General features: G+C 39.9%; 1 protein-coding gene across 1 annotated transcript; it reads left to right on the top strand.

Moving 5' to 3' along the window:
• The first annotated feature begins 5,938 nt into the window (after positions 1-5,938).
• On the top strand, positions 5,939-13,732 carry LOC136768649 (E3 ubiquitin/ISG15 ligase TRIM25-like). The gene is made up of 2 exons (XM_066722948.1): positions 5,939-6,096; positions 11,201-13,732. The coding sequence occupies exon 2, from the start codon at positions 11,313-11,315 to the stop codon at positions 12,930-12,932; it is 1,620 nt and encodes a 539-aa protein (XP_066579045.1). The 5' UTR covers positions 5,939-6,096; positions 11,201-11,312; the 3' UTR covers positions 12,933-13,732.
• The last annotated feature ends 246 nt before the right edge of the window (positions 13,733-13,978 follow it).

The raw sequence follows: 13,978 nt of genomic DNA, 5'->3' as shown, positions 1-13,978 counted from the left end.
GACCCATCATTCTATTTTTCCGAAAGAACCATTTGTTTGTAGTCATACCAAGTGTATTTCAGCACCCAGAACTGTCGTTATTATTGAACAGGATTATTTTATTGCAGCACCGCAGAGCGCACTGCGCACGCGTGTTCTCCACAGAGCTGCTCTGCGCTGCAATAAAATCATCCTGTTCAATAATTGCCAATTAAACCTCAGTCACTTAGAGCAAGGGCCCTGCGGGTTAACGATGTGGAAAAATAATTACTTTTAGTGACTTTGCATAGTCTTAATCACTGACTATTTATTGACCTGGATCAAAGTGTTCTAGGATTATAATAGTTGCATCGACAAATTCCATACAAGCACAATCGGTGGAATTGTGCAGATCTGCGCATATCTGCAGAAATCTGCGCTACAAGAATGGCTTCCTCACAGAGCGGAAAACATTTTAAGTGTGTAATATGTGCAGTGCAATTAAACTACCACACATCTACAGCTGGTATGTTAACCCACCTAAAAGACAAACACCCTTGTGCGAAACTAGCAATGACAGAAAAGATACAGGAGCAACAAACACATTGATATTATGAAGCTCCACACACAGCAGCTACTCGAGCGCACAGTGTGTTTCTGAGTGTTCAGTGAGGTTTGGAAACGTGGAAAAGTACATCGTTTAGTGAAGTAGATTGTATGAATTAGTTACATACATAGTCTAATACATTTTTTATTTCGTTGTTATGACCAGAAAACATTGCCACAAGGACGCTAATGTCAAGGCATTTTCGGTGCAGCACACATTGCTAAACTATTTGGCTATTGAATGAAAAATAAATAAAACAAATTGAAGATCTTTAAGTAAAAACTTAAATGTATGACTTAGGACTAACACTGGAGATGCTATTTACGTTAATGTTTAGTTGAGTTGAGTTACATTCTAAATGGACAATTATAATTCTTTACTGGAAATGCTTTTATATATATATAGTCATGTTGTTGTGGGCTTTGTATTTTTTCATTTAAGGAATTAGAGAATTTGTTTCACATCATCCATACATATGGCATATTAACATCTTCGTAGTAAACAAAAATATCGGATTGGTATCGGTATCGGCAGATATTAAAGGTTGAGGTATCGGTATCGGATCGGAAAAGAAAAAGTGGTATCGAGCCATGCCTAGTGCAAATCATTGCAGTCAATGACTGCCTGAAGTCTGGAACACATATACATTGTTTCCTTTCAAATCCATTATGGTTGATTACAGAGCCAAAATGATAACAATTGTGTCACTGTCCAAATATTTATGGAACGGTTTGTATGTATGATTTTATATACAATTCTGTGCAAAGGTTTTATGCAGGTGTAAATAAATGCTTTAACGTAAGAATGCTTTCAAAAATAGACATTTTAATAGATTATATTTATCAATTAAATAAATGCAAAGTGAGTGAACAGAAGAAAAATCTACATCAAATCCATATTTGTTGTGACCAACTTTTGCCTTTAAAACAGCATCTTCAAAACTTACTTCAAATCTGATGTTTTCACCAACCACGAAAAGAGCTTATGGAGCTGTGGAAATACTCTCTTCTTCTGTATGATCTTCTTATTATTCTGTATGCTCTTCTTATTCTTATTCTTCTGTATGTGGTGTTACAATGGTATAGTGATAGACGGACAGACAGACGGGGAACCAAAACATTAGACAGGGTGGACGAACAGACAGACAAGAACAAAAGACAAACAGACAGATGATGGCCAGACAGATCCAAGGACAGCTCAGAGAGACGGTATGGAGACGGGCAGCGCTCAGTGCCGCTGTGTTTCCTCTTGCCGTTGGAGACCCTGCAGTCACTGCACACTGGGACACACACACACAGGCACCACTGAGACATGCACAGAGACACAGAGATGCAGAGAGACACAGGGACAGAGACACATATAGACACACAGGGACATAGACACACACAGAGAGATATATGGAAAGTGTGACAAAAATGCACGCAGACAACCACACGCAATTCTCATGTGATACAGGATTATACAGACAACATTACGCTAACTGACTAACAGATGAATACACTGGCTGACTGCCTGGATTATCCCTAAACCAGTCCACCTTTTTTTTTGTAATTCGTTTCTAGCTGCAGTTCCCATTCATGGACAAAAGATGGAGACAGAGCCCATGACAGAATTTGCTTCCCTAATGTTTGAAATTATGTACCTCATTACTTTTGTAAATCAGGGCTTCATCCTCCAATTGGAGCTTTCTATCGACCAATCAAATACAAGAAATGTATCTTATTGGATGACTTCATTCCAATGTAAATTACAGCTATATTTGAACACACAAGGACAGGTATTAATCATGCAGAGGTATACACAACAATGTGGACCCACATACACACACAAAGAGACTCAGACACACACATGCAGACACACATGCACAAACACATACACACACACACACACACAGATTCAGACACATGCACAGACACATACACACACTCTCACACTCGCACACTGAGAGACTCCCTCTCTCCCTCACACACACACACAGTCACCCACCTGGCCCTTTCTCAATGAAGATGACCTTTGACTCAGGCAGGAAGTTGGCGCCAGTCAGCAGCAGCTCCTCCCCTCCCTCCACGCCACAGGAGGACATACTGGCAGTCATAACCCTTTTGAAGTAGGAATTAATGTATGTTATACACACAAAATACTCCACACATTCAAAGCAAAAACAAAGTAAATATAGAATGATTATGAAATGAAAACTGGAAAAGTCATGAATGCATACGTATCCAACCTTTTGGTGTGGCATACCAAAATTCAGGCATACAAATTACCTTAACAAGACACAATTCATTGAGTGGCCTGTCTGTGAGGTTCCTTGGTCAGGTAGTGAATTTCAAGCCATATCAAAACATATCAAAGTCTGTGAATATCCCTGTAAGCAGAGTGTACTCAAACATCAAGAAAAGGAATATGCATTGTATCACTTAGACACTGCCTCGATTGGGCCATCCCTCCAAACCAAGCAGCCAGGCAAGATGGACCTGGTGAGATACGAAACTATGGGGCCAATGACAGCTTTTCAATGTTCAATGACTAAGAAGGGAGCACATTTTCATCAGTTAACAATATCTGGAAGACAAAACTGGATTGAAGGAAAAATGGATGGAGGAAAGTACAGGCAAATACTTGAGGAAATGGCCTTGATTGGCAAAGTGAAAGTACTGACTTGAACCCCATTTAGAATCTGTGGAAAAACTTGAAAACTGCTGTCCATAAGCAATCCCCATGCAACTTCAAAATGGGCAAAAATGTCATCAAGCATTTAAGCTTTGAATAAAATATGAAATTGCAAAAAAATGTGTGCATTTTGAAACATAACAAAACTAGAATCAAGGTCAGATTCTTAAAATGAGATCTAGAGATGAGGGAGCTGTGTGATAATCACATTAAAGAGGAACATGTACGGTTCATAAAGTTATGGTTATGTCTGAACTCTTACTAAACACATGATGTTTCTTAAACTCCTGTCGTCCTTGGTACAGATTTCGTAGAGATTAATCGATGACTGATAAAAAAACATAAACTAGCACTTCCTGTTAAGAAATCACCCGCCCCCCCCCTCCTTTCCCCTCATTCATACATCAAATATTTAAATCGATAAGTGATGCATTTCAATTGACTAGGAGGGAACAGGCCAGACCTATGAGCCACCCTGTTCCAGCCTGCAGAGAGAGGCCTGTGGAGCCGATCAGGGAGACGGGCCGGCCCAGAGTGTGAGAAAGAGGCTGGGTTAGTAGGGGGGCAGACACTCCACACACTCTCTGATCTCGGCCTCCACTGACCAGACCAGGACACCATGGACTACTCCAGCAGCACTGATGGGAACTACATGTACTTTTCTGGCACCACTCAGAATAACACCATGAATGATACAGACATCCCTGGTAATTCAAACACAGAGGCTAAACTTAATCATCATATTACAACCTTTGTAATCATATTTAACACTTTCATTGTGTGCATTGGGCTGCCGGCTGGGTGTTGGTTTGGTGTTTTCAATTCCGATTGCTGTCCTCAACACTCATATTTACATCTGTTCTCTCTGAAACTGCATTTCTGACTCAAATTACAATCCTCTTCCTCCAGCCGTTTCCGCTGCTCATTTTCTTCTTTGTCGTCACCAGGAGGGCGAATGTTGGTGCCACCTCTGTACGAGATGCAGAGAAGAGGAGAATTGTACGCATGCTGGCCCTCATCCTGGGCACCTACACTGTGCTCTTCCTCCCATTTGGGATAATTATGTTTATTTCATATTATACACTCATAATTATGTAGTGACATATGTCTTTATAATCATATCTGAAATATTTACTCTTAATACCTTTCCAGTGCTGTACATCCTCCTCAGGCCTGATGTCAGGAACACACTGGGCTCTCTCCCCTGCTGTCAGAGGCTGTTCACACTGACCAACTGCTGGACACCCAGAGCTTAGCAGGAGACAGAGGATACAGACACTGTGTCCTCTACTGTCACCAGTGGCTGAGAGAGACAGGGGTTTAAAAGCTCTGCTGTCTACTTCAATTAAGGTTCAATTAAGGAATTGAGATCTCGGTTGGGACAAAAACCAGCAGGGTATACTTATTACGTATATTGGCTGACCAATAGTACCATCTTCTGGCAGAACACCCATTGCTTTAGATCTCTGCAAAAAAACTGATTTGATTACATTTGTATCTTTAAATTGTGTAACTGATAAAAAGTTGGTTCCTTTATCATATAATAATTTACTTATACAATTTTATACTTAATTTAAAACTATTATTACTTCCATTAAGGGTTCAATTAAGTAATTGAGAGCTCAGTTGGAACAAAAACCAGCAGGGTCAGTGTTCTGCCAGGACCAGGATTGAGAACCACTGATCTAGGCAAATACTGAGGTCAAGCCATATACTACTACTACTACTACTACTACTACTACTACTACTACTACTACTACTACTACTAATAATAATAATAATAATAATAATAATAATAATAATAAACCTTCAATACATAGCAGTAAAGGTGGAAATAATAATAATAATAATAATAATAATAATAATAATAATAATAATAATAATAATAATAATAATAATACAGGTCTACAGCACAGAGAGAAATAAACTAACCAAAAGACACCTCTCAGCCTGTTAGTGTGTGTGTGTGTGTGTGTGTGTGTGTGTGTGTGCAAATAAATCATTGGATTGTAATAAAACAGCCTCACCGATCGCAATGCTTCAGTAGCAGGGGTGCTCAATCCTGGTCCTGAAGAGGCCCAAACCACTTACTCTTATAGGTCACCCTAAATCACCAATTTCATAATACTGGGAACACATGTGAGTTATTAATCAACTAAGAAAGTCAGGACCAGGCTCTGATCATGAACGGACACCAGGCCAGATATAGAGACTGCTTTGACCTCAGTTAATTACAAACTGACACCAGATCAGATGTCACAACTGATCTGCTCAGGTTTGAATGATAATAATTACAGTAAAACAAGAATACATCTTTACATTGATACTAGCCAGACGAGATACATTTGCTTATTTTACCAAGTAAATAGCTAAGTTGTCTAACGACATTAGCAGACGTGGCTTTTGAACTGACTGTGGGGCCAACATTTAAAATACTGTACAAAGAGGATTATATTAGATGTCACTCCCTCGTGTGTCTATGTTTTCTGAATACTTATCATTATTATTTCGTTATATGATATCCAGTCCCTCCCCCGGGTGTCTATATTTTCCGATTATTATATATATATATATTTTTTTGCTGGTTTCGTTTGCATGCGGATGCTGCTGCTGCTGCAGTTTCCCGCTCGTGCGACGTTCAAATGTCAGTGACGTCAGAGACAGGAGGGCGGGAGCTGCTCCATTGCAAACTGACCTGGATCCGCCAGCTGCATCGAGGAGCAAGAGACCGTTATTATTATTATTATTATTATTATTATTATTATTATTATTATTAGAAGTAGTATCATTACACACCATCAGATGCCCATTGAAAGGCCTGTTGGGTTTTCTTTTATCTTCTGCCGGCCTCGCAACAGGTTTGTTTCTTGTGTTTCTCCTGCTGCTCCTCACAGATTGAGTTCATGCAACTGCACCGTCCGGCTCCAGCTAATTATATATTATTGCATCGCCATAATAAATCTGTGCCGAATCGGACTGTCCAGGGTATATTTGTATCTTTCTTTTAACGGGCACACGTAAATCGAAAGTTTAAGTTTTAAAACGATATGATGCACTCCTGGGTGTTAGTTAAAATCCTGTTTTTCTCAGGGCGCCTATCGTTTTTGTCCGTGTGTTTTAAGATATTCAGTGCACAATAAGTGTAAGTCTGTCTGAAAGCAGCTGATCTTTTGACAATGGTAATTTGTATTGACAGTGTGGGGCGCCAAACGTAAAACAGTGCACACTTTTTTTTTTCTTCTGAGTGAAACTTGTTGAAAATTAATACATTCATATTTTACGAGGCACTTAAACTGTCTGATTCTCACGATCTCTCGTATATTGAGTGTTTTATACACGAGTTTCCCACAATGCATCTGGTTACAGGCATGACCGGCCACTATCACAGTGCGCTGCTTCAGTGAGGGACCACTGATGAGCAGGACTGTGTTATTTAGTATAAATCCAATATGAGTGACCACTGATGAGCAGGACTGTGTTATTTAGTATAAATCCAATATGAGTGACCACTGATGAGCAGGACTGTGTTATTTAGTATAAATCCAATATGAGTGACCACTGATGAGCAGGACTGTGTTATTTAGTATAAATCCAATATGAGTGACCACTGATGAGCAGGACTGTGTTATTTAGTATAAATCCAATATGAGTGACCACTGATGAGCAGGACTGTGTTATTTAGTATAAATCCAATATGAGTGACCACTGATGAGCAGGACTGTGTTATTTAGTATAAATCCAATATGAGTGACCACTGATGAGCAGGACTGTGTTATTTAGTATAAATCCAATATGAGTGACCACTGATGAGCAGGACTGTGTTATTTAGTATAAATCCAATATGAGTGACCACTGATGAGCAGGACTGTGTTATTTAGTATAAATCCAATATGAGTGACCACTGATGAGCAGGACTGTGTTATTTAGTATAAATCCAATATGAGTGACCACTGATGAGCAGGACTGTGTTATTTAGTATAAATCCAATATGAGTGACCACTGATGAGCAGGACTGTGTTATTTAGTATAAATCCAATATGAGTGACCACTGATGAGCAGGACTGTGTTATTTAGTATAAATCCAATATGAGTGACCACTGATGAGCAGGACTGTGTTATTTAGTATAAATCCAATATGAGTGACCACTGATGAGCAGGACTGTGTTATTTAGTATAAATCCAATATGAGTGACCACTGATGAGCAGGACTGTGTTATTTAGTATAAATCCAATATGAGTGACCACTGATGAGCAGGACTGTGTTATTTAGTATAAATCCAATATGAGTGACCACTGATGAGCAGGACTGTGTTATTTAGTATAAATCCAATATGAGTGACCACTGATGAGCAGGACTGTGTTATTTAGTATAAATCCAATATGAGTGACCACTGATGAGCAGGACTGTGTTATTTAGTATAAATCCAATATGAGTGACCACTGATGAGCAGGACTGTGTTATTTAGTATAAATCCAATATGAGTGACCACTGATGAGCAGGACTGTGTTATTTAGTATAAATCCAATATGAGTGACCACTGATGAGCAGGACTGTGTTATTTTGTATAAATCCAATATGAGTGACCACTGATGAGCAGGACTGTGTTATTTAGTATAAATCCAATATGAGTGACCACTGATGAGCAGGACTGTGTTATTTAGTATAAATCCAATATGAGTGACCACTGATGAGCAGGACTGTGTTATTTAGTATAAATCCAATATGAGTGACCACTGATGAGCAGGACTGTGTTATTTAGTATAAATCCAATATGAGTGACCACTGATGAGCAGGACTGTGTTATTTAGTATAAATCCAATATGAGTGACCACTGATGAGCAGGACTGTGTTATTTAGTATAAATCCAATATGAGTGACCACTGATGAGCAGGACTGTGTTATTTAGTATAAATCCAATATGAGTGACCACTGATGAGCAGGACTGTGTTATTTAGTATAAATCCAATATGAGTGACCACTGATGAGCAGGACTGTGTTATTTAGTATAAATCCAATATGAGTGACCACTGATGAGCAGGACTGTGTTATTTAGTATAAATCCAATATGAGTGACCACTGATGACCAGGACTGTGTTATTTAGTATAAATCCAATATGAGTGACCACTGATGAGCAGGACTGTGTTATTTAGTATAAATCCAATATGAGTGACCACTGATGAGCAGGACTGTGTTATTTAGTATAAATCCAATATGAGTGACCACTGATGAGCAGGACTGTGTTATTTAGTATAAATCCAATATGAGTGACCACTGATGAGCAGGACTGTGTTATTTAGTATAAATCCAATATGAGTGACCACTGATGAGCAGGACTGTGTTATTTAGTATAAATCCAATATGAGTGACCACTGATGAGCAGGACTGTGTTATTTAGTATAAATCCAATATGAGTGACCACTGATGAGCAGGACTGTGTTATTTAGTATAAATCCAATATGAGTGACCACTGATGAGCAGGACTGTGTTATTTAGTATAAATCCAATATGAGTGACCACTGATGAGCAGGACTGTGTTATTTAGTATAAATCCAATATGAGTGACCACTGATGAGCAGGACTGTGTTATTTAGTATAAATCCAATATGAGTGACCACTGATGAGCAGGACTGTGTTATTTAGTATAAATCCAATATGAGTGACCACTGATGAGCAGGACTGTGTTATTTAGTATAAATCCAATATGAGTGACCACTGATGAGCAGGACTGTGTTATTTAGTATAAATCCAATATGAGTGACCACTGATGAGCAGGACTGTGTTATTTAGTATAAATCCAATATGAGTGACCACTGATGAGCAGGACTGTGTTATTTAGTATAAATCCAATATGAGTGACCACTGATGAGCAGGACTGTGTTATTTAGTATAAATCCAATATGAGTGACCACTGATGAGCAGGACTGTGTTATTTAGTATAAATCCAATATGAGTGACCACTGATGAGCAGGACTGTGTTATTTAGTATAAATCCAATATGAGTGACCACTGATGAGCAGGACTGTGTTATTTAGTATAAATCCAATATGAGTGACCACTGATGAGCAGGACTGTGTTATTTAGTATAAATCCAATATGAGTGACCACTGATGAGCAGGACTGTGTTATTTAGTATAAATCCAATATGAGTGACCACTGATGAGCAGGACTGTGTTATTTAGTATAAATCCAATATGAGTGACCACTGATGAGCAGGACTGTGTTATTTAGTATAAATCCAATATGAGTGACCACTGATGAGCAGGACTGTGTTATTTAGTATAAATCCAATATGAGTGACCACTGATGAGCAGGACTGTGTTATTTAGTATAAATCCAATATGAGTGACCACTGATGAGCAGGACTGTGTTATTTAGTATAAATCCAATATGAGTGACCACTGATGAGCAGGACTGTGTTATTTAGTATAAATCCAATATGAGTGACCACTGATGAGCAGGACTGTGTTATTTAGTATAAATCCAATATGAGTGACCACTGATGAGCAGGACTGTGTTATTTAGTATAAATCCAATATGAGTGACCACTGATGAGCAGGACTGTGTTATTTAGTATAAATCCAATATGAGTGACCACTGATGACCAGGACTGTGTTATTTAGTATAAATCCAATATGAGTGACCACTGATGAGCAGGACTGTGTTATTTAGTATAAATCCAATATGAGTGACCACTGATGAGCAGGACTGTGTTATTTAGTATAAATCCAATATGAGTGACCACTGATGAGCAGGACTGTGTTATTTAGTATAAATCCAATATGAGTGACCACTGATGACCAGTACTGTGTTATTTAGTATAAATCCAATATGAGTGACCACTGATGACCAGGACGGGGTGTTAAAGGGGGAAATGATTATCTGTGACTTAATACTTCACAGCCTGGGCTATTTGTCCGCTGACCTCTTACTGTATATATCCAGTTCAGTATGGCAAGCCAAATTATCATTTAGAGATATCTCTAAATGCATTTCAAGATATCTTCAAATATTTCAAGATATCTCTAAATCGTTTAAAGATATCTTTAAATGATTTAGAGATATCTAAATAAGGTGCTTTTTAAAGATATCTCTAAATGATTTGCATATATCTCAAAATCATTTAGAGATATCTTCAAATAATTTAGAGATATCCCTAAATGTACTTTTAAATTAGATATCTTTCAATGATTTAGAGATATCTCTAAATGATAATTTGGCTTGCCATAGTTCGGTGATTTTTTTTTTCCTTCTTCAGTGTTTACTGGGGTGCTTTTGCTTTTCAACCGCATCACGAAAACACAATCAGACCATTTGATGCCATGTACCCAGACGCAGCTCACATAACACGGTTTACTGAAATACTGTACAAGATAAGGGGCATTGTATATGCATGTTAGCTATACATTTATTTTGCAAACTTAAGATTTAGATTTAACATTTACATTTCACCTTTAGATTTAGACTAAACATTTATTTAAAAGCTATATATTTATTTTGTGAGTCAGATTTAAGATTATGTTTAATATTTATTTCAAAGTTAAATGTTTAGGAATTAGCTCAATATTTAATGAAATTATAAATATTTATTTAAGTATTTATTTAAAAAAAATGAAATATTTATAAATGGGGGAAAATGGCTTAAGTATTTACTAAATCTGTGGAAAAAAACACAACATTTAAGTTAAATCTGTGAAAACAGACACTCTGAAAAAAATGTGCGCTGTTTTAGATTTGGTGCCCCGTGCCCCAGTTTTGAAAAGCCGGGGCTGCTTAGACTTCTTCTTAGGATCTGTTTTTTTGCAGTTTATATACTTTATTTTGTGGGGACTTGAGTTACCAGTCCAACTTTGTGGGAATATGGTGTATGTTTTTAAAAACAAAAAACATTACAATAGTGAAAAATCTTTAACAAGCCTTGAACTATATTTAACATGTACATTTCTCATTCTTGTTTGTCCAGACTATTTTCCTCTTCCCTCCTGGGCAAATCCTTTCGGCTGGATCAGCAGCCAACTGGATCTCTGAGCAGAGCGGATTTGTCTAAAGGCAGCAGAGACGACTCAAAGTAGAGGATGGTACTCAGGAAGAAGACACGAAGGAAGAAGTCTGTTTCAAAACCAGAGCAGCCCTTAGAGGCCGAGCTGACCTGCGCTGTGTGCCTGCAGCTCTATGTGGAGCCCTCCGCCCTGCCCTGCGGACACAGCTTCTGCACTACCTGCATCACGGCGCTCATAGACAATGTGGAGAAGCAGGGGGCAGTGAGCCTCAGCTGCCCGGAGTGCCGGGCCCAGTTCTCTGGACTTGAGGTCTTGCAGAGGAACTTCAAGCTGGGCAGCATCGTGGAGAACTTCAGAGCCAACAGCCCTGGGTCCGGCCCTGCGACGGCTCTGTGCGACGTGTGTCTGGACAGCCCCAGAGCTGCCATAAAGACCTGCCTGAAGTGTGAGGTGTCCATGTGCGCCCCCCACCTGCAGCCACACCTGGTGAAGGAGGCCTACAGGAGCCATGCCTTACAGGACCCCTCTGAAGACCTGAACCTGCGCCGCTGCCAGCTGCATGGCAAGCTCCTGGAGTACTACTGCTTACAGGACAAGACCTGTGTGTGTGTGTCCTGCACCATAGAAGGGCAGCACAGGAATCACGAGTTGAAAAGCTTCCCCACAGCGCAGAGGGATCTGGTACAGAAGCTGGAAGGGGATCTCAAAACTATACGTGGGAATCAGAAGCGGTGTGAGAAACTCCAGCAGCAGGGGAGGGAGGTACAGACCGAAACACAAGCCACAGATGATGAGTTGAGGGAGAAAGCCAAAGCCATCCTGGCCAACTTCCTCAGGAGGGCCGAGCAGCACAGTGCCCAGCTGATGAGGGCGATCGAGGCAGAGTTGAGGAAAATCGAGGGAGGGATTGAACAGAGTCTGGCCACCCTGTCCCAGCAGGGAACTCTACTGAAGGAGGTGGAGCAGCAGATACAGGATGCAGTGGGGCTGAGTGACCCCTTCCACTTCCTTCAGAATTACCCTACTGTGGAGGGGAGGGCAGCCCAGGCCAGCAGGGTGACGCTGAATCAAGTGATGAGCAAGAACTTCAACAAAGAAGGTGTCCTGGCCCAGCTGGACCATAAAAGACACTTTCCAGACGAGTGGCTTGCATTCCTGAAATCCCTGAAGACTCTGATTGATCCAGCGATGGATTTTCTGAGGGTGAGGCTCACCTTTGACAGCAATGCAGTGAAGGGCAAAGTCAATATAACATCTAAAAATGAAGCTGGGTTTGGCTGTAAGTGTCTTAGCATGCATTACTACGAATCTGCATCTGTTCTGAGCTCCCAGAGTTTCTCCCGTGGGGTGCACAGATGGCTGGTACAAGTGACCGGCACCTACTGGTCTGTGGGGGTGTGCAATACCACAAAACAATTCACAACATATACAGAGTTTAACCAGGTGTATCTGCGGTGGTCAAACAACACATTCACATACCACAGCCGCAGCACAAGCCAGGCACTGCCCGACCAAGCCCAGCTGGGAGAGCTGGAGGTGCGGCTGGACTATGAGGGGGGCACGCTGGGATTCTACAGGGTGAGCGGCGACGCCAAGCAGGAAATGGTCACCATCAAGGCGCCCTTCACTGGGAAGGTGTTCGCTTTCTTTGAATCCCAGGCCTGTAAATCTAACTGTGTGTTTATATTAAAGTGAGTGTCCTTTCTGAAGGGATGTTTCCAGCCCTCTGTAAATCTGATTTTCTATCTGTCCACCTCTCTATCTAGGACAGTTAGTAAACACATCCATACTCTTTGTTCTAGCTTATTGTAAGGGGTTCATTTGTAAGTTGCTATTATTGTAGAACACATTAGATGTGAAGAGAATAATCAAAGCACTTCTGAAGCTATAGGAAGTAATTGTTCAAGGGGATTTGTATCTTTCATCCCTGTCTGTCTCTTTGTTTATCCATATTTGTTCTTCACTCAAATCCATTTATTTTACCTCGCTATCACTATAGATCAAAAGGTAGCTGTAGATTCAGTTATGCATATCCCTTTTTTTTTTTTTTTTCTTTCTGTGTGAACACAGAAAGTAAACACTTCTACACTCTTAGGCCTGGTCTGCCAGACAAACATTAGCACTAGTCACAGACTACACAGTTGTTTTAGGGAGAATAGTCCTGGACTAGTGCAAATCAATGTCTGTGAGACCAGCCAATAGTCTTGTTCCTGGAAGTACTAGCTTATAATACGCAGATCATTTGTAATTGTATTGTAGAACAGTCTATTGCTTGAAACTATACTATGTAATTATACAAGGGGATTACACTTATTTCTATCTACCTATCTATCTTTCGATCTCTGTCCATCTTTCTTTTCTTCTCATATACAGTTTGTTTTACGTAGCTTTAGATTCAGTTATACATGTGTGCATTTTCTGTGCATGTCCAATTTAGTGTCCTTAAATTGTACTTTCAAAGTGTCAAGTAAATCAATAAAATAATTCAAAGTTTGCTTTCGGAATCTGCAGTTCTTTATCTCGTTACACCCTCACTGTTGACTATGCAACTGATTGCTAATCAAATTGGTCATTTCTATACATGGAGTTACACTGGACTGGATATAGACCGCGTCAACACATGCAGACAGACAGACACGGATGCACAGACAGACACCTGGACCATGCAGCCGTATAGAAAGACAGCTACCCGATACCTACACTCGGGCAGACGGACGGACAGACCACACTACCACTGTCAT

This window comes from Amia ocellicauda, chromosome 14, assembly GCF_036373705.1.
Source record: "Amia ocellicauda isolate fAmiCal2 chromosome 14, fAmiCal2.hap1, whole genome shotgun sequence".
NCBI lineage: Eukaryota > Metazoa > Chordata > Actinopteri > Amiiformes > Amiidae > Amia > Amia ocellicauda.
The sequence above is the reverse complement of the archived record's forward strand: the minus strand, read 5'-3'. Positions and strand labels throughout refer to the sequence as shown.